The sequence below is a fragment of the Furipterus horrens genome, unplaced genomic scaffold, assembly GCF_987537825.1.
Source record: "Furipterus horrens unplaced genomic scaffold, mFurHor1.1.pri manual_scaffold_6, whole genome shotgun sequence".
Lineage (NCBI taxonomy): Eukaryota > Metazoa > Chordata > Mammalia > Chiroptera > Furipteridae > Furipterus > Furipterus horrens.
The window spans coordinates 48,918,144-48,939,219 of NW_028327176.1; the positions used below are offsets into that span (position 1 = coordinate 48,918,144).

At 42.9% G+C, this 21,076-nt stretch overlaps 1 protein-coding gene across 1 annotated transcript; it reads left to right on the forward strand.

The window, feature by feature from the left end:
• Positions 1-9,629: 9,629 nt before the first annotated feature.
• On the forward strand, positions 9,630-18,283 carry PROKR1 (prokineticin receptor 1). The gene is made up of 2 exons (XM_090280275.1): positions 9,630-10,183; positions 17,587-18,283. The coding sequence occupies exons 1-2, from the start codon at positions 9,723-9,725 to the stop codon at positions 18,281-18,283; spliced, it is 1,158 nt and encodes a 385-aa protein (XP_090136401.1). The 5' UTR covers positions 9,630-9,722.
• Positions 18,284-21,076: the final 2,793 nt, after the last annotated feature.

Genomic DNA, 21,076 nt, shown 5'->3' on the forward strand with positions numbered 1-21,076 from the left:
CTAAAATCAGAAGAAGGGGAAAAGGTTGTGTGGAATTGACTGAATCAACCTGTATTTATTATAAAGCTGCTCTGGGATGAGTGCTGTAAAGAAAGGTTGAAGAATCCAAGAAATCTCAAGATACTTCAGAAGCTAGAAGGTTTATTTGAATTCTTAAATTAAGCTATCAATCCGATTGTAATTTATACAGTTTATGACATTTCTTTGATTACTGGTGAGGGTACACACTGTAAAACACATTCTTACTGTTGTTTGCATTTCTTTTGTGAACTGCCTGTTTGTGTATTTTGCCCATTATTCTTCTGAGGTAAAAGGTTTTCCCCTATAACAATGTCATATATTACAAATCTTAACCTTTTGTTTACAATATTTGTCACAAATATTGTTCCTGGTCTGACATTAATATTTTAAGTTTGTTTATGATTTTCCAACTTTAATGTGGAAAAATCTATCCATTTTTTCCTTTGGGTTATCTTCTATTGCTTTTTTTCCTTTCCTTTTCTTCCCCCCCTCCTCCAGCTTAGTAAAACCTTCACTATTCTGAAATCAGATACATTTTTATCAATGTTTCCTTCAGTTTTTACATTTTTTGAATTTAACTCTTTAATCATTCCATATTGCATTTTAGAATACAGTGTGAGATAAAGATCTAAATTAATAATTTTCCCAAATAGCTGAATCTCCTATTCATTGTTATTAATTGAACCTTTTCTCATTCATGACATTTAAAGCATTATACAAGTAATAAACATTCATTTTAAAAAATCAGGAAAGAGAAATAATTGAAATGAAGGAAACAGCACTTATATTGTCTCTCCACTCAGTGTTAAGTATTAGCAATTTGCTTTGTTTCTCCATTTTCTTCTATAGATGCATGCATATCTTTCTCCTCCAAAGGGCATCATATTGCAATATGGTTTTGTAACCTGATATTCTTTCATTCAATAATGATGTATCATGACTATCTTTAAATATACTTTTTTATCAATCAATATACTTTTACAGCATTGTATCCTAATTAAATATACTGTACATTTTAAAAAGTAAATATATACAGCCCTTGCTGGTGTGGCTCAGTGGACTGAGTGCTGGCCTGCAAACCAAAAGGTCACCAGTTCTATCCCCAGTCAGGACATATGCCTGGGTTATGGGCCAGGTCCCCAGTTGGGGGCACACGAGAGGCAGCTGATCAATGTACCTCTCACACATGGATGTGTCTCTCCCTCTCTTTCTCCCCTTTTTCTTCTCTCTAAAAATGAATAACTAAAATCTTTAAAAAGTAAGTATATACAGCTGGGTGAATGTTTATCAACTGAACACAGCTATGCAAGTAGCTACCACATCAAGTAAAAGAATATTACTTGCTCCCCAGAAGTCCTTCAAATGGCTCATTCCAGTCGTCTCCCTTCCCATTGTTCTCCTATCCTGCTTTGTCTCACAGCCTTATTCCTGATGGCTACACAGTATATTTCATCACATAAATGTGTTATAACACATTTGTCATGAGTTAAATTGTGTCCTTCCAAAAGTTATGTTGGACTCTATCCACCCAGTACCTTCCAATGTAACCTTATTTGGAAATAGGGTCTTGCATTTGTAATCAAGTTAAGATAGTCATTAGGGTGGGTCCTAATCCATCATGACTAGTGTCCTTATAAGAGGAAAATGCCTAATGCAGACAGAGACACACAAGGAGAACACCCCTGTGGTAAGAGAAGCAGAGATTGAAGTGATACAGCTGCAAGCTAAAGAACAGCAAAGATTGATGGCCACCATGAGAAGCTAGAAGAGGCAAGGAAGGATTCTACTCAGAACTCAAAGGACATGGTTTTGCTGACACCTTGATTTCAGTTTAGCCTCCACAATGATGAAAGAGTAATTTTCTATTGTTTTAAGACACTTAAATTGTGGTACTTTGTTATGGCAGCCCTAGGAAATAATAGATACTTAACCTAATTTTAATGGACTTGGAATTTTTCTAATGTTTTATTATTTTTTATAATGTTATATATAGTCCTTTGATTTTTTTCTTAGGAGAAACTATAAAAGTGAACTATCTGTATCAAAGAATATTAATAGGGGATATTAGTAAGATAATGGCTATGAATCACCAAATCACTATCTTTAAGTAGTCTATTTGCTGATACAGGTGATATGGGCTGCTTTCTTTTTAATGCATTTTCCTGTAACTGCCCATTTCACGAGGATTCCCCAGCCTCTGTGTGCAATGGGCCACATGAAGATGTAACCAACTCCCGCCATCATCCGCATAAAGCAAAAGTTTCAGCCCCTTGTCTCTGGAGGGGTCAAGGTCAAGCTATCAATCAAGTTCTTGAATAATCCTCTCACACTTTTCCCCTCCTCCCAAACTCCTTAGCACATCCTCCCATAAAGACTTTGGAGGGCCTGGCTGTGTTACTTCCCCTGAGAGTGCACTGTGTCGGTGAAAATGACCCATCTTAGGGTTTCAGAAGCTGAGCCTGCAAGGTGACAGGGCAGTGTGGCATTCCATGTGGCCCTCACTGCCTTAGAACCAAACAAGGAGAAAAGACCTTTCTTTCCCGCTCCGTACTGGGAGCCCCCAAACAGCACTACTGTTCTCCTGTCTCCCAGAGTCCCATCTCTCGGGCCTTAGTGGGGAAGACCAGAATCTCCATCCCTGTCCTCACCTCTCCTGTCCCTGACCCGCATGTAAAATGTTCCAAATTGGTGAGTCAACGGGGTTATCAGATTTCATGCCAAGACAGTGGGCCCACTTTATGCTCAAACTCATTACCTCCTTCTTCTTGGACTTTCATATTTTTATATTAACAGGTCAAATTTCCTTTTACTACTCTTCTTCAAAGAAAAATCTTGTATGCTACTACCTGTTTATTCTTCCCAGTAAACATAGGGATAGTTTTGTCAACTACTAAGAATTTGTTAAGGATGGCATTACACCAGTGAAATTAATGAACAATTGCCATCTTTGAAGTGTTTGGGCTTCCATCAGAAATGAGGCCATGTGCCTGTACCTATCTGAATCTTCCTTCATATCTCCACCAGAGGGATTTTGGGAGGAGGAGAGAAATAACAGAAAGCAGCCCAAGGACCTGCTGAGTGGGCTTTGGGAAGCTTGTCAAGCATTGCTGGCTCCATGGCTAGAGAGGTAACTGGAAAAGGAGGCAGGTTGAGTTCTGAGACAGCTCTGGGTATCTTCCAGGAATTCTTGATTTTTTTTCCATAGCACTGGATGAGATTGTATGCCAAGAGAACAGATCTAATGAAAGCTGAAAATAAGCTGATGTAATACATTTGCCAAACAGGAGGGATTGTGACTGGGCCCTGGAGCCAAGGAGTGTGGAAAGAGGTGGGTATTGTGGGCATGGCCAGCCTGAGATGGAGGGCTGCTCTAAAGGTCAGGAGACCTGGATTCCAATCTGGGCTCTGAAATCAGCTCTCTCCATTCCCTAGGACTAGGGGCCTTCCCTCTTGAGCATCTGTGTGCTCCTTTCTCAACATAAAAGTGCTTACTGAATGAACCTGGACACCCCCTTGAGCTGAGTTTCTATGTGGTAAATAGTGGAGCATTACAGGCTGAAAAAACCCCAAAATATTAAAAACTGCCATATCTGAACAAAACAACATAGTTGCAGAATAAAATATGAAAACATGAGAATTCAAAGGGCATTTGGGATGAATACTGCCAGTGGAATAGGAAGGAAGAAAAAATCCACAGTGGTCCAAGGGCTTTATCTAAGGATAAGGGACATCTCCAAAGGAAGTGCTTTCCAAATGAGTTCTTTGTTCTTGTTTTGTGAGGGCTCCCTAGAATGCCAAAGTTTCTTAGATACTGTGGCCTCCTTTATAGGGGCAGAGACAAGGCACCTCTGCCCCTCCTGGCAGCAGACTCTAGCCATAGGAAAAATTCCTCAGTGTCCTTGGAGCTACAAGTTTGAAATGATTACACCATTGGAATTACCGATTTTGTTTTTAATTTCCTTCCTTTTATTTATTTATTTTATTATTTTTTTTTTTTTGTTAACTCCTTTACTTCTGGATTTTGCTATAATCCAAGGTAGTTTCAGTTTAACTCTCTCTCAGAAATTAACTATTCAAACAGGGCCCCAATGGATGTTTGTCTCTCAAATGAAGGGGATCTCTGGAAGCCTTAGCAGACACTGACATGTGGGGACCAAGACCTCAATAGGACCTGCATTGCTTAGAACCTGCCAGACTATAACTATGTCCCTTATTCCATTTCCCCCATGCTGATCTTTGGCCAATACATTATCACAATTATGTCCTCCCGACTTTAACTCCAGAAGTCACCCAGGGCCTCCCTTCTTCATTGTGGCTAACCTCATTGTTACCCTCAAGTACTTTTCTTTGCCACGTCTTCAAAGAGAAAAAAGGAAAATTGTAAGGTCTTCCTGGTAGCTAGCCTCCAAGGTGGCCTCCAAATCAGTCCCTAATGATCTCCACCTCTTGTTACTCACACACTTGTGTTATTGTTCTTTGCGTTAAATAGAACCAATGGGAGAAGTTGGCTACCATGTGGTGAGGTCCCTCAGGCAGCCTATAGCTACACCCACATGACTGAAGGATTCAGCCTCTTGTGAGTATCCAACCATGTGACTGAGCTTGGAGGTGGATCCTCCTCCTGCTTTAGCCTTCAGATGTGACGGCTGTCCTGGCTGACAGCTTGACTCCAACGTCATGGCAGGCCCTGACCCTGGAACCACCTGATGCACAGAAACTCTATGGGATCATTCATGTTTGTTTTCATATGGCACTAAGTTTGGGGGTAATTTGTTATATAGCAACAGATAACTAGTACAATCTATGCTTTGTTTTTGTTTTTTGAGTGGAGATATATAGAGTCAGGAAGACATTTGCTATATGAAATGACAAATCAACACCTGTCTCTTTTGTGCCAGGCTCTGTTCTACGTCTCTAGATCCCTAAACTAATTTAATAATAAAAAGTGCCTGGGGTGCTGGTTAAACACACAGATTACTAGGTTGCTTTCTCTAGGTTTGGGGTGGGGCCAAAGAATCAGTACACTTAATTAGCACCCCAGGTAATTCTTATCATAAGGAAAGTCTGAGCAATATTGCAGAAGAGGATTCAAAAATGAATGAAACATAGCTCTTCCTCAGGCAACATGGTAAGATGGAAGGAAATCAGTACACAAAGATTCATTTAAATTGAGACACCAAGTCGTAAGGAAAGATGTGAAAAGCATTGGGAGAATCGAGGAATGCTTTCTGGAAGCAAAGCAAGATCTCAAAGGTTGGTTAAGATCTCATGAAGCAAGATGTGGAAAGAATAACGGAGTGATAGTAACAGCTGGCATCTATCAGGTGCCCGCTAAGCACCAGGCATTGTGCCAAGCGTTTTACCTGCCTTACCTTATTTAATCCTCCTAACAACTTTATGCAGCAGGAGTGACTGTCATCTGGAATTTACAAGTGGGAAAGCTAGGCTTGGGTTACCATACTGCTCAAGGTTACACAGCCCCTGTGTGCAGAACTAGGTGGAAACGAGGCAGCTGACTCTATATGCCATGCTCTTAACTACTATTGTGTTCCATGTCCCATTTTAAGTGAACAATTTAATGACATTAATGCATTCATGATGTTGTGCAACCATTACCACTATCCATTTCCAGAACTTTTTCATCATCTAGAACAGAAACTATATCCATTAAACAATAGCTCCCCACTTTTCCTCTGCTGGTATGCATCATTCTACTTTCTGACTATGTACCTCATATTTGTGGAATCACATATTTGTCCTTTTTTGTCTGACTTATTTTATTTAACATGATGTCTCCAAGATTCACCCATACTATAGCATGTATCAATATTTTACCACAATTTTTTTACAATGTTAACCACTTTTAAGTGTACAGTTCAGTGAATTAAGTACATTCACATTCCTGTGCAACCATCACCCCCATCCATCTCCAGAACTCTTTTCATCTTGCCAAACTTAAACTACGTACCCATTAAACAGTAGCCCCCCGTTCCCTGATCCTGCCAGTCCCTGCCTGCCAACTGACATTCTACTTTCTGTCTCCATGATTTTGACTGCTCTAGGAAGCTCATATAAGGAATTAAACAGTATTGTCTTTATGTGACTGACTTATTTCACTTATCATAATATCCTCAAGGTTCATCCATATTATAGCATATGTCAGAATTTTCTTTTTCAAGCCTGAATAACATTCCATTGCATACATACATTTGTTTGTCCATTTATCTGTCAATGGACATTTGAGTTGCTTCCACCTTTTGTCTATTGTGAATAATGCTGTTTGAACATGACTGTACAAATATCTCTCTGAGACACTGCTTTCAATTATTTTGGGAGTATATCCTCAAGTGACATTTCTGGATCATATGGTAATTCTGTTTTTTTAATTTTTTGAGGAAATGCTCTACTGCTTTTCACAGCAGCTGTATCATTTTACATTCCTACCACCAGTGCACAAGGGTTTCAATTTCTCCACATTCTCGCTTCCTTTTTTTTTTATAAGGATGAGAAATATTCTAATGTATGTATATACCACGTTTCAAAATTCCATTCATCAGTTGATGGACATGTGGATTTTTTCCATCTTTTCACTATTTTGAATAATGAACATTGGTGTATAAGTACCTTAGTCTCTGCGTTCAATTTTTTGGAAGTGAAACTGTTGGATCATAGAGTAATTCTGTGTTTAATTTCTTGAGAAATGTGTAGACTTTTGAAGGAGAGCTGTGGTCATCATAGCCTTCTTCTGCACAGATATCCCCGGTGGGTGGGGGAACTCCTCCCTCCTTCCGGCATCCACACTGCCCACTTCCCCCACTTCACTGTTCGGGGGAAAGCAGTTCTCTAAGGCACTTTTACACATAAGTACCAGCGGTTGAAATGAAGCTGATCCCGGTGTCCGGCTGGGCTCGCCCGAAGGAACAAGGTTTGGGTGGGTCCCAGCGTGTCCTGCAAGGGCTGTGTTTTGGACAGGCGCGGAGGCTCCTCCGGGTTCTTTGAAATCTCACCAGCGCAGCGGGCCGTATCCACCCGCTCTGGTGGAGGTGCTGGGACTGACCAGGCGAGCCAGCCAAGAAGTCCCAGCCCCTGGGGTGGGCACAGCCCTGCCAGATGGGCACCTCTAGGGCAGAATCTGCGCTGAACCCTGCTCCAAGCGCGGGTGCCCGTGTTCCCGCCCGAGGCGGCGGTTCGGGAGACTGAGTCCCGGGAACGCGCGCAGCCCGCCTGGCCCGGCTCACTCCGGCGTGTCCTACCCTGGAGCTGCCTGGGGACGACACCAAGGTCCAGTCGCACGCGCGCCTCGGCAACTCCTAGGTACCACGGCCTCGAGCCCGGACACCGAGCACCCCTTCCAGAGCCAGCTGCTGGTGTCCTGGGTGCCCCTTGGCCACCGGGAGCGGAGACAGCGAGTGCGAGGCGGGTGCGGCACTGGGGTGGCCACCCTTCCTCGGATCTGCTGCTGCTGCAAGAGTGCAACCCCCAGCCTAAGCCGGGGAAGAGCCCCAAGAAGAGGAGGAAGAGAAAGGAGACCTGTCCTCTTCCTGTGGGCTTCTGGGAGAAGTGGCTTTTGTCCCCGGGCCCGGAATAAAGAAACCCGGACTGGTCTGCTCGGCGCCGGGATGCCGCAGGTACTGAGAGCGCCCTCCGGGGAGATGCTCCAAGGACCCACGCCTCATCGGCAGCCGTGGTCTTTGGCGTGGGGCGGGAGTTTTTCAAGCGACTTGTCCTCGAGCTCATTTCTTCAGGGGAGCCGGTCTACCCACTCCTTCTGCCCTTAGGTGTAGCCTCCGAAGCTCGGAGGACAAGGTTGGGAGCAGGAGAGGGCTTATCAGCAGGGACCGCAAGGAGAGGCTTCCAGGTTCAGAAGGGGAAGGTCTGGCCAGGACGTCAGAGCTAACTGGCAGGGTCCCCAGATGACATCAGGTGGGACTCGGGTTCTACTTTGAGAGGTGAGCGTCAAGGAGGAAAGGCTGCTGGACAGTTTTCCCCCACATCCTAAAGTCCTCTAAAACCTTTGCCCCACAAGGAGTTTTTTACTCTTTGTTTTTAAAACCTGACTTTGAGACTTCTGGGTAACAGAAGGGTCTGCAAGGAGTATGGATGACCACACCTGGACTACATCTGTACCTGTCTGGACTGAAAGCCTGGTCCCCTCTGACCTTTCAGCTCTTGGTTCTGCTCCTCACACCTGACAGGGGCAGAAGGCAAGGGTTGAGGGACAGAACTGAAGGCTTAGAGGAAGGAAAAAAATCTGAGAAAAGTGAAGGTGAGGAGCTGGGGAGAGAGGCAAGAATGGCTGAACTTCACTGGGGTACAGAAGGATTTTAACCTTGGCCTCCCAAAGACAAACTCCAGATGTCTTGCCTTTGAGGAATTGGGTAGCAGGTCCTCCTTGTGACTCCCTTTTCCAGGAACCTCAGGTTTCGCATACTTATCTTCTGTCCCTGGTTTTCTTGACATTTCCAGTGCTCTCCAGACTCCAGCCTTCCTCTTATATCCCAGCAACCAGGGCTGATGTTTTCAGACCCTGTGAGGGACTGGGACTGTGGGAAGAGGGTAGGGGACAAGAGAACTTCCTCTTGTTCTTTGTCCCAGCAATGCAGCAGACAACCCCCTCTCCTCGTCCCTCTTCACCCCCTACCCCAACCCCCTTATGTAGTGCGCTGGAGTCATCTGGGTCAGGATTTCCCTCCCCTTCTTTGCAGCTGACTGTGGAGGCCTGAATCCTTGTGGTTCTAGGGTGCAACATCCCACCTCTCCAGGCAGCTCCATGCTTACAGACATTATTGATCTCCTGCCTGGAGGATGTTGAAACTGAGTGTTTAAGCTATTTACCTCAGGACATACAAGCCAAGGAAGGATTTTTGCTCCAGAGCCCCTTCCTAAGCCATTCAGTGATGAGGCTGTAACGTCAGCCCTGTAGCCTCTGCATGGGGCCAAGCCTTGGTAAACTCTGTGTCTTGCTTCTAGGGTCCCCATGGACTTGGATGTGGAAACAGGAAGCCCAGTGAGGAGAGGAGAAGGTGGCTGCTAGGCTGACTTTCGAGCTGTGTTTTGCCAGAAGGAGGGAGACCAGCTCATGGAGAGCAGACAGGGTGTCTCCAATCCCTCCCTTTTTGACAGTGTTCAGAATTGCTTCTTTTAAGCAACAGAATGAGACCATTCCACAAGAACAAAGGTTAGGTTGTCAGGACAGGGAATGGGGTTTTGAGCAGGTCACCTTCTTTTTCTTCAGCCTCCCCACACTCCCTACCTTGGTCCCTCACAAAAAGTCCAACATTTCAGAGTCTTCAGTGGAAGGGAAATAAACAGAAGCAGTGCCTGATTGTCTCTATAGCAATTCAACCTCCCCTGAATGAGTGGGTATGTGGTTGTTAATCGCTTCTTTCTCTCACTAGTTTCGTATTTCCACTCCATCACCCAATGTTCACTCTGAGCAGGTGGCTAATGGGTCTGCTTAGGTTACAGGATGGTTTTTAATTTGTCCAGGTTCACTCACATATGTAACAAACTGCTTGTCTTTTAAAGGCTTAGGATGGGGCTCAGGTACTGTACCCCAAGGATGCTGGCAGAGACACTCTGACTCATTAAGGCACAGCTGAGTATCAGCGAAGAGACGAGACATCAGCTTCCCAGACCTCATCCCAGAGGAATTCCCAGCAGTGTTGCTGAAGGCATCACCTGACCAAATAGAGATCACCATGGAAGCTGTGGGTGAGAATGCCACCAACTTCCTTTCTGTGCTTGACCCCCATGGAGCCCAAGCTGCTTCCTTCCCATTCAACTTCAGCTATGGTGACTATGACATGCCCTTGGATGAAGATGAGGATGTGACCAATTCTCGAACTTTCTTTGCTGCCAAGATTGTCATTGGCATGGCCCTGGTGGGCATCATGCTAGTCTGTGGCATTGGCAACTCCATCTTCATCGCTGCCCTGGCCCGCTACAAGAAACTGCGCAACCTCACCAACCTACTCATTGCCAATCTGGCCATCTCTGATTTTCTGGTGGCCATTGTCTGCTGCCCCTTTGAGATGGACTACTATGTGGTGCGCCAGCTCTCTTGGGAACATGGCCACATCCTGTGTGCCTCTGTCAACTACCTGCGCACTGTCTCTCTCTACGTTTCCACCAATGCCCTTTTGGCTATCGCCATTGACAGGTGAGTGAGGGGGCAGTGGGGACAATAAAAGAAGGGTCATTGGAATTGTTCATTGCAGTTGTTATTGATGAAAGACATCCGTATTCACCGTGGATGTAGATCTATAAGGGCTCAAAAGTTGGCCTCATCACTTGTCGGCCTTCTAGCTAAGATTAAGTGTAGTATCAAAAGTTAGCTTATTGACTGAAGAAGAGTGAGAAGAGTTCTAGATTTCCAGCTGTGGTCAGGTAAGAGGTAGCAGAGCCCCCTTGAGTTGGGCAGTGGGAAGGCTCTGGATCCCTCTGCTGTGGGCATATGCTCCTAGATGTTGTATCTGTTTAAGGTCTAGAGATAGACAGGTAAGAGGTATGGAGGGACAAGATTAAGTGCTAGGCAGGTACCTCTTGAGTCAACTTGGATACCTTAATGGAGATTTCTATCTTATCAAGACTTCCTCTACTAAAACATGATCCCCACCACCACCACCACAACCAGTTGATTTTAAAATAAAATTAAGGAATTTGTTTTGAAAAAGCAAAACAAGATGAAACAAAAAGGCAACATATGTTTATTTACTCTTTTTAGTTGTTGCATTAGTCATTTGCCCCTTTTCATACATTTGCATGCAGCAGTATAGAAGACCTGTTTCTAGTGATGGTAAATAAAATTAGTGAGAGCAGCCTTTGAAAATCTTTCTGATATGTTTAGTCTTTTCATTTAGTATAATCAACTGTGCTAATGGCCAGGGCAGTTTTCAGTTCCCTTGGAACAATCTGCTCGAGCCCCTTTGCCCAAAGTTGGATTCTCATCACAAAACACCTTGTTACAATGTAGAGACAATTACCTTGAGGGTCAAATCAGGCCTCCATGTACTTGGATGTGAACAGCTAGTCTCTCTTCCTTAACCCAGAAGGTCTGAAGCACAGATGTTCTCCCTACTCCATGGCCTCAGGGCTCTGGTGGAGTTTAGCCTGCCCCTCACACTCAGGATGCCAGGACAGTGTTCCAGGAGCACCACAGCAAATAGGGCCTGTTTTCTGGAGCCATAGGCAGGACAATCAAGGATACAATAACCTGGAAAGAGACCACTCCTTAGTAAAAGGGTTTGAAAAGGAACCAGGCTTAAAACCACTGGTGGGTGAAGCCCTAGCCTCCTTTCTCCAGGGAAGGATGATGTCAGCGAGTTAGCAGCTTAATAGCCCTTGGTCTGTCACCCATAGAAGGTGCTTAGAGGTGTCATTCCTGCAGAGCACTCCTTCTCCTTGGCCAAGGTCTTCCACGGGAGTCACAGAGCCCCACAGCATTTTGTCCATCTAGGTATGGACCATGAGTGGACCTACAGAAGGAGCAGGAGGGGGACAGTCAAGCTGGGTATCTGCCCCATAAGTCCCCTTCATAGCTGTCAAAGAAGAGCTCCAGGGACCTTACCTTTGAACTTTTCTTCCGTAGAAGCTGCCACCATCCTTCTTAGCACATCAATAGGACAAAGCATACAGAGTCATTCCCTGAAATTTGTCAGGGACAAATTTTCACATCTTTTCACAAGGGGTGTTCTCAGCCACTAACAGTGGGGTAGTTAGGTACCTGCTGTGAGGTCGGACCTTGCTCCCTGGGTGAGATCCGTTCTACCATGTGAGCTCCCACTTGTGCAAAGGTGTAACACTGTAGTAGGGAGTGGCTTTAAGGGGGAGGGAAACAAGGATAAGTTAACTGGCATTGGGTTATTTTGAACATGTAAGAGGTGAGATCTATTCCAATCTACTGAACTCCTGCAAGCCCTTATCGTGCTTTCATTCCAAACTCTTTGTCTGAAATATTGCAGTGTGAGATTATACAGTACAATTTAAATACAATAAGAAAGATTAGTTGGGGAATGTGCAGTGCATCATGGAGACCACTGTTGTTCAGGGTGGGGCTGTGAGTGGAAACCTGCACCCGGACATTGGAGGAAGGCACAGTTGCTTGCACAGGGCCATCCGATGGCCTTGACCGGCTACCTGGCTGCTCCAATGCATTAAGGTTCTTTATTGATGTCTGTGACCTTTGCTTCAAACTGTTTTTATTTTTGTGTGTTTTTACCATCTAATTTCAATTTTGTGGTCTAGGACTTCCTTGATTGTTGTCTGATCTTGTGTGTTGTTCAGGATTTGATCAGTGATTTTCAGGTTTGATTTGTTTAGTTTTGGACAACTAATTTTTATCTTGATATAACAATACACCTATGGTGATAAAATATATATATTTTAAATTTCTGTGGAAAAAAATGTTAGCAGTTATTCTGCCTGGGTTTAAATTCCTGCTGTACCACCTATTAGCTGTAGGGCTTTATATTAGTTATTTGACCTTACTCTTCCTCAGTTTTCTCATATATAAAATTGGAATAATAAGAAAGCCTAAAGTATTAGGTGGCTTTGAGAATTAAATTAAATAATAGACATAATTTTTTGAAAAATGTTTAAAACAGAGTAAACACTAAATAGTGGATATTATAATTCACTTTTTTCTTTTTATCGTTATTCTATTACAGTCGTCCCATTTTTCCCCCTTTGCTCTTCCCTGCTCCACCCACCTCCCCCCTTATAATTCTTGAATTAACCCTTAAAAGAATAACAACCAAAAAAAACAAAAACAAACAAAACCAGATAAATTAATGAATATTTCTGATTGGCTGGCCTCTTTGTTTTTCATTGAAGTGATTGTTTTAATGATGTAATTTAATAATAATACAAGGTTCCAAAGAAAAACAACTATCAAGATATAGCAGAACAGAACTATTACTTTTCCACCTGCTTGAATTCTCTGTTTCAGTTATTGGTTTTATGGTTCTCCTAGGCACCTAAACTAGCCAGTCTCCTCTGTCCTGTCCACTCTCTCCCTTTCTCCAGCATTCATTCCACTTCTAGGTCCTACCAATACTCATCTCTCCCTCCCACCTAGGCTATCATAGTCTCCTCTTGGCCTTCTGTGTTTTTTGGCTTTGCTCTCTGCCAACGCAATCTCCTCGTAATCTACCCTAAACGTTCCTTCCTTCCTTCATTCAAACAATGCATTTTATAGAGCAATTACATGTAACAGATGCTGTTCCAAGCATTGAGAGAATGATGGTGAATAGAGGAACTCCTTGCTCTCGTGGACCTTAAATATCCATTGAATAGAGAGAGCTAACAGTCAGGCAAACAAACAAGAAAATAATGTTAGAGTGTGAGAAATACTCTGAACAAAAGCAAACAAGCAATAACAAACACACAAAAGCACTGAGACAGAGTGGGAGCTACGAGGTGTGGAGTCAGGCAGGAAAAGTGACTGAGGAGAAGACATTTGAACCCACTTCTGAATGATGGAAAAGAAGAGGGGAAAAGCCAGCCTTGTGAAGGTTGGGAAAATGCATTCCAGATAAAGGGAATTATAAGTGCAAAGGGCCCAAGAGAGGAACAAACCTGATGGGTTCTAGGAAGAGAGAGAAGGGCCCTGTGGCCTAAGGAAAAGCAAGACTGTAGCCAAATTAATCTGTCTTGTATTGTCTCCCCCCTCTGGCTCTACAGACCTCTAATAACTCCATTGTTTACAATACATGCCTCAAACACTGTCGCCTACTCTTGCAACCTTTCATTATTGAGCTCCAGGCTGTCTTCCAATCCCGTGCAGGGTAAACACATTTATGTCCTGTTTTCAAAAAAAAAAAAAGGTTATAATCTTTTTGAAACTGTCACCATGGCTGGCTACATTTCTATTTGCTTAGCACTGGGCACTGCTGAGAGTGAAGTTTCACTAAAATCTTAGATACCCAGAGTTCAGAGGCTGCAAAAACTTATTAAAGAAGTAAGATATGATCTCTGTTCTCAGGAGCTTACCGCCAAGTGGGGTAACACTTATGAAACAGTTAAATGATAAAGTAATGATTAAAATTTAAATGAAATTTAGAGAAGGATGAGATCATCATGTACCTGAGTAGTCAAAGGCAGATTCATGGAGGAGGCGGACTTTTAACTGCCTTTCAACACATGGTGATCAACAAAATAGAGGAAAGATTTTCCAAGAGGAACAGTCTTTGCAACAGCCTGGAAGTGGGAATGCTTGAGGGATGAGATCCCTTGTGAAGGTATGCAGGACAGAGGCAAGGAACATATGGAAAGTAGAGACCAGAAAGGATAGGGTCATAACCCAGAATATCTCAAAATCTAGACACAGAGAGTCAGATCTGATGTCAATAGGAAACTGGAAAATATCATCAGAGGACCCTGGCCCTCTGGATCTGGTTATCCTCTGATTTTGAGACATGTGCACTGCCCTTGAGGTATATCCCTCATATCCCAGAGCATGTGGGGCTTTGGGGGACCCTCCCTTCTTTTACCCCAAATCCAGGGAAAACTGATCATTCTGCCTACCCAGTGGCAGCAGTCTTCTCTCTGAGTGAGGCCAGCTAAAGCGTGAATAATCACACTCAGTCCTAGGTAGAACATATGTGCCCCGCTGAGCTTACTGGTTGGAGTTAGTTGTCCCAGGAGCAAGTTATGCAATCCCTGCCTATCCCATGACCAGCCTCATAGCTGCTGCAACCTCTCCTTCCATGGTTTGATCTAGGGCTGGGTTCTGGGGACAGAGAGGGAGCCCAGTGTTCTTTGTTTAATCACCCAGCTCACTATCATCACACAATTACCGCCTGGACATTTCTTTTTTCTAGCAGCCTTCATTCTTTCTTCTCTGGGAAATGTTTCTCTAAGTGGATCTGGACCTGAGCCACTGTAGTGGTTGACACAGGGGGCAAGCCAAGGGCATACTCATAAGTAGAGAAAAGTAGTTGCCAATTGTCTGACTCTTTCTTGGAACATCAATAGGTATAAACCAACTGTGATGGAAAGAAACGATAAGGACTGTTAAGATGACAGGAGGAGGGTAGGAGGAAGGGGTTTTGCTTGCTCTGGTTGGAAAAGGAGGGAAGAACTGGCATATTTAAGAGCCCTTGTGTTTGGAGCAAGATATGAATGGGTCTGCATCATGGTTCTGTCAGTTTCCATCTATGTGGCTTTTAGCAGGCTATTTAGCCTCCCCAAACTTCAGTCTGCTCATCAGTAAAATGGGTGTCTTGGCTCTTACCCATTCTAATGAGAAAGTGGATTTGAAAATGTTCTGTGAATTGTAAGCTGCTTTACAAGCATAAAACAGTATTACTAATACTGGAGTTCTGAGTTTTGATCCTAGAATAACCAAAGCTGGTGGCAATCCTTAAAGCAATTTCTGCAGTTTTCTTATTGGTACATGTATTTGGGAGGCCTCTTGCCCTGGGGATGGAGTTAGGGTGATGTCAGAGAAAGCCAGGCTGAAATAACTATCTTATGGGTAGTCACAGATTACCCTGTTTATTCTGATGTGAAAATAAATAGAATTAATAAAATAGGTCCAATAAAATAGAAAGTAGTAGAGAACTTGCAAAAGCAGTATTTGCCAAAAACAAGTAAAATAAAATTGCTACGTATACAGAATAGCTCTGAAAAAATATAGTTTAGGGTGCTAACAATAGCCTATTGTTTATATGCAGTGTCTGATTGGAGCCTCACAGTATCTCTGTAAGGTTGGTGAGTCAGGTGATATTCCCATGTTACAGATGAGGAAATTGAGACCACAGGGCTAAGAAAAATGGCTGAAACTCACATAACAAGATGGCAAAGCTGGGATTAGATTCTTGGTCTTCTGACTCCTATATCATCATCTCTTTTATTTGTTCATTGGAAATAAAAACACATCGACTTTAAAGTATTATAAAGACTTAGGAAGTTATGATTGGGAAAAGAAAGAATAGGATTATATAGTGAAAATTCATATACTAAACACATATGAATACAGAAATAGTCTTTGATAAAGTAATCAACAGAACATGGTGGGGTAGATAGAGAGGGAGAAAGCTAGTGAGAGCTAAAACACTAAGTTTTTAGTTTTCATGATGAATCAGAGCAAGTTTGGTGCATCATTGTAGCAGGAACACCATGGTGTTTATGAAAGACCCATACATACATGTGCACTGACAAAAGCACTGCCAACACCCTGCAGACACCACCATTCCAACCTTGAGCACCCAGAGATTGACAAGAGTGCCAAGCGTTGTTGCTGGTGGACCCAGCCTATCCAGCTTCATCTGACATCTGAGAGCTATGAGACAACAGGAGTCTCACTCCAGTTAACTCTCCAAATGACATTCAGTGGAGCTAGTTGCTTGGGTTGGTTGGGGTGGGGCAGGTGCAGAGTAAAGGACAGAAACAGCAGGAATATAATCAAAAGAAAAAAATAAGAATGATCCTCCTCTTCCAAGCAAAATCTCAAGAAAGATGACCACATCAAGGAGATTGGTTTCAAAGAAAACAGAATTGATTTGGCTTTCCTTCATACTCCGTCACATTTGCTCTTGGCTCTACCTGGAATAAGCTTTGGGCACATGAGAATGTGTTTATTTCCAATGTTGACTAGTCATTCCCTCCCACTTTACTTCCTATCTTTCTACTTCTCCAACTTCCGTCTTCCAGGAAATGAAACCTTTCTGCATAAGTATCTGCACTGTCTCTGTGAAGGAGACTTTCATACCGCACAAATGACTCACATCCCCCAGAAAGTGCTTTCTTTTTGCTCTTGGACCACTGTGGTAACACCAGTGTGGTTTTTGTTTCTTTGTTTTTGAGAACAAAAGCAGTATCTTTTACTGTCTGATGCTTTGTGGCTAAAAAAATAAATTCATGTATATTTTCAATTGATTTTCACATCAACCATATGAGATAGGATTAAATGTTTTCTATCAACGGTCCTATGATATGACCTTGAGAAAGGTCATCTCTCACTGGCCTCTGTTTTTCTACCTGGAAAGTAAAATAAATGATCACATATTCTCCCCGCCCCCCTTTGCATGCAGAGCAATATTTTTAAAAATGTGGAATGAAGACAAAACTTTGTCCCCTGCTTCCATGGAAAGGGCAAGTTCTCCCAATAAGTCTTTGGAATTATCAGGCCCCTTTAGCTCTAAACTATGGAGTAATTAGGATGAATGGTTCTGAAAACAGAAAAAACCTGGAAATAATTCCAGGCTATAAACTGATGGGAGGCATGATTACTTCATTTAACAATAATAGTTACCATTTATTGAACATATACCATTTATTGAGTATATGCCAGGGATTGTGTATACATTAGTATATCTGATCCTTAAAAACAAAAGAAAAACTTTTGCAGACAAGAAAACTGAGATTCAGAGAGATTAAACAAAACTTGCTTGAGGTTGCAACAGCTAGTAAAGGATGGAACTTGGGTTTGAATTCAAGTCTGCCTTTCTAGAAAGCCCAAATACCATTGTGTTTTTCCTCCACACACCATTCAGTTGCAAAAATATCATTATCCAGCACTTCCTTGTTACAGTGTTTGACCTATTTGTGTTCCTGTCCTAGATATCTGGTCATTGTCCACCCACTGAGACCCCGGATGAAGTATCAAACAGCCACTGGCTTGATTGCCTTGGTGTGGGTGGTGTCCATCCTCATCGCCATCCCTTCAGCCTACTTCACTACCGAAACGGTTCTCATCATTGTCAAGAACCAGGAGAAGATCTTCTGCGGCCAGATCTGGCCGGTGGACCAGCAGATCTACTACAAGTCCTACTTCCTCTTCATCTTTGGCATCGAGTTCGTGGGCCCCGTAGTCACCATGACCCTGTGCTATGCCAGGATCTCTCAGGAACTCTGGTTCAAGGCGGTACCTGGTTTTCAGACGGAGCAGATCCGGAAGCGGCTGCGCTGCCGCCGCAAGACAGTCCTGGTGCTCATGTGCATCCTCACGGCCTACGTGCTGTGTTGGGCGCCCTTCTATGGCTTCACCATCGTGCGCGACTTCTTCCCCACCGTGTTCGTGAAGGAGAAGCACTACCTCACTGCCTTCTACATCGTGGAGTGCATCGCCATGAGCAACAGCGTGATCAACACCCTGTGCTTCGTGACGGTCAAGAACACCACCATCAAGTACTTTAAGAGGATCGTGCTGCTTCAGTGGAAGTCTTCTTATAATGGGAGTAAGTCCAGCGCAGACCTTGATCTCAAAACCATGGGGGTACCTGTCACCGAAGAGGTGGACTGCATCAGGCTAAAATAACCCAGTGGACTGTTCAACATTTAAACAGGACCTTTTGGACATTCACCCGTGTACTTAGATACACACTGTCAACCAAGAACTCTTGGTTTGCCACAGAGGGCAGAGTAAATGGACAACTATTGAACATTGTGTGCAAGGAGCACAGATTTTCTAAAACTGAGGTGACTAGATACTATCACCAGTGGCAGGCACTCACTGAATATCTAATATACTCAAAGAGTAAGCACTGGTGAAACCTATATATGTTGTTGCATGTAACGGGCAAAAAGAAATAGAGATTAAGCCAAGAAAATTGTTGGCGCATAGACACCCTGGAATAAGGAGATCCCAGAAGGGAACCTGAGTAGGCATCTAGACTGTGGTACATGTGTTTGTAGGGTAAGGGTCTCTCTGGACAATCTCAACTACTCATCAGGCACTGATGTAGCCCATCTCTAGAATTGTTCTTAGGCTTTAGTTAACTCCTAACATTTGTGGGGTTGGAGCAAGAAAACAAAACAGCCTCCAAGTTCTTTCTTCAACCCTTCTCTTATCATTCATGGTCCCAGCTCCCACTGTGAAGAAATGTACACGCATGCACATGGGCACCTTAGTATGCACAGCCAAGTTGTGCCCAAACCCTCTTCCCCCATATTGCCCCATGGCCACCCCTCAGGCCTAGGGCTATGTCCATATGTAGTGAAGTTCATCATTATGAGGATGGGGCTTGGGGAGAAGACACAGAGACCCTGGAAGCCATTTGGACAGGGAATTATGGGGTTCTGGGTATCTGGAACAAGTCAACAGAGGAAAGCATGGGCTTGGAGTGGGTATATCCCCTTGGCTCAATGGACTTCTCACCCTCAGTGGGAGGAGTACAGGTAGAACACCTCTGAAAGTGTGCGGGGCTCTGGGGAGGGGCTCAGACTCTCTGGGTCTGAGGGTGATACTGCTCCCACCTCTCAGTTATTCTGACTTGGACCAGTTATGCTTCCCCTTAAGTCCTTCTCATGTCTTCATGCTTGTGAAGCATAGAATCTTTGAAAGTAGACACAATACCTCATGAATGTGAAGGTCAGCCATTTCTTCATTCCCACCAGCTGTCACCCTCATTGGTATGATTTAAGGGCAAGATGCCTTTGTCACTGGTGCCTAAGTCCCATCGTAGTTATTTTTCCTTTCGATTAAAACTTGATTCTCTTTCAAAATGGAGGTTTTGGGAGGCATAACCCATCCCATTTTCACTCCTCAGTCTGAGTGAAGTCATGCCATCCAGTGGCAGGCAAAGAAGGTCAGTGGTAGAGCCCTAGGTACTCAGAAAAGAAAGGGGCATATGAGGCTGAGGTGTGCGGGGTAACAATGAGATTCAGTGGCTCCACAGGCTTATGGAGACCTTGTCCCACTTTCTAAGTATGTCCTTTATTTGGTGCTTTTTAATTTTGGAATTTAAGGTATTTGAACCAGAAAATCTGATCCAGTCTTGGCTTTGTCACTTCTGTGACCCTGGGTAAAATCTCTTGGAGGGAATGAAGATAATACCTGTGATACTTACCAAGGAAGTGATTGTAAAGAGCCAATGAGGTAGTATGTGGTAAAACTCTTTCAGCCACTCAGGTAATCCATCAAAAGAGTAGACTAATAACTGTGTGTAATGTGCCTGAACAAGGCAACACTTGATAGCTTGGCTTATATATGTAGAAACCTCACTATCTTCCCTTTTCATTATCCTTTGTGTAAATTATTCCCTTATACCTCTCATCAGGGCTGTATGTAGTATGTTCTTAATAACAAGTTGGTACAACAAGACAATGAAATTTGGTAGCAGAAGTGTAAAAGGATGTAGTAGATCAGTCTCCAGTCAGAAGATGAGCTCAGGGTTTTAGAAACTTCCAAATCAAAACATCTTTGTGATCATGGAAGTATCGACCATCTTCCTATCCCTGTTCCCTGGCGAGATGAATCTGGGATGTTTCTCAATCTGTTTTTGCTCTCATGAGCATGTACAGCTATAGAATTGACTTGACCTTCTTAAATAATCCTAGAGCAACATATTTATAATGCCACTTAAGTGAAACCTGTACGGCGTTTCCCCCTCCAATATAGTCAACTCTTCATTTTTCGTAGCAAAGTTTATTTTTCATAGTTATTGCATTTCCATGGAAGATACATTTCAAAACTGTATTATTTTTTCATTCATTATCCAGCAGGTTTACCCTACAGTTTAGTCAGAATACCCTCAGAGAAAAACTAAAAATTAATTAAAGTATTAGCCTAAATCCAACATGCCTTGGAAGGCAATTCTTGCTTTTTATAAAATTACATATTGCATTATAAAATCAAGAAAGTTAGCTTTTGTTTTTTTATGAAATCAAATTTTCATTTATACAGCATGCAGAATTGTGGCTTACATGAATATGATTTCTGACATAAAATGACACAAAATGATCTTTTTGTTCTGCAAAAATGGTCCACATACATGTATATGATTAAAACAATTTCTCGTTTGAGAAATTTCCTATGCACAGTAATTTTTTTTAATTGACTATTTTCAATGTTACAATCACTGGGTGCCATCTAGTGTTCAATTTCTTCAACTACTAGCTTTACAAATTAAAAATTGCTGTTAGAACCCAGGTTCTAAAATCGGCATCTTAGAAATGTTGTTTGTTGATGTTTACAGTAGCAAAATAAGATCATGAAAAGAATGTATGTGATATAAAAATTAGTATAAAATAGTCACATGCTACTTAAATATGAAAAGCAAACCTAATTCTTTTTTTAAATTTTAATTTATTTATTGTTTTTCTATTACAG

What these genes read in the sequence shown, in the direction of transcription:
- PROKR1 (XM_090280275.1), top strand. Translation starts at nt 9,723, where the DNA reads ATGGAAGCTGTGGGTGAGAATGCCACCAACTTCCTTTCTGTGCTTGAC. An exon ending in TTGGCTATCGCCATTGACAG is followed by an intron (nt 10,184 to 17,586) that starts GTGAGTGAGGGG and finishes TTCCTGTCCTAG; the next exon opens with ATATCTGGTCATTGTCCACC.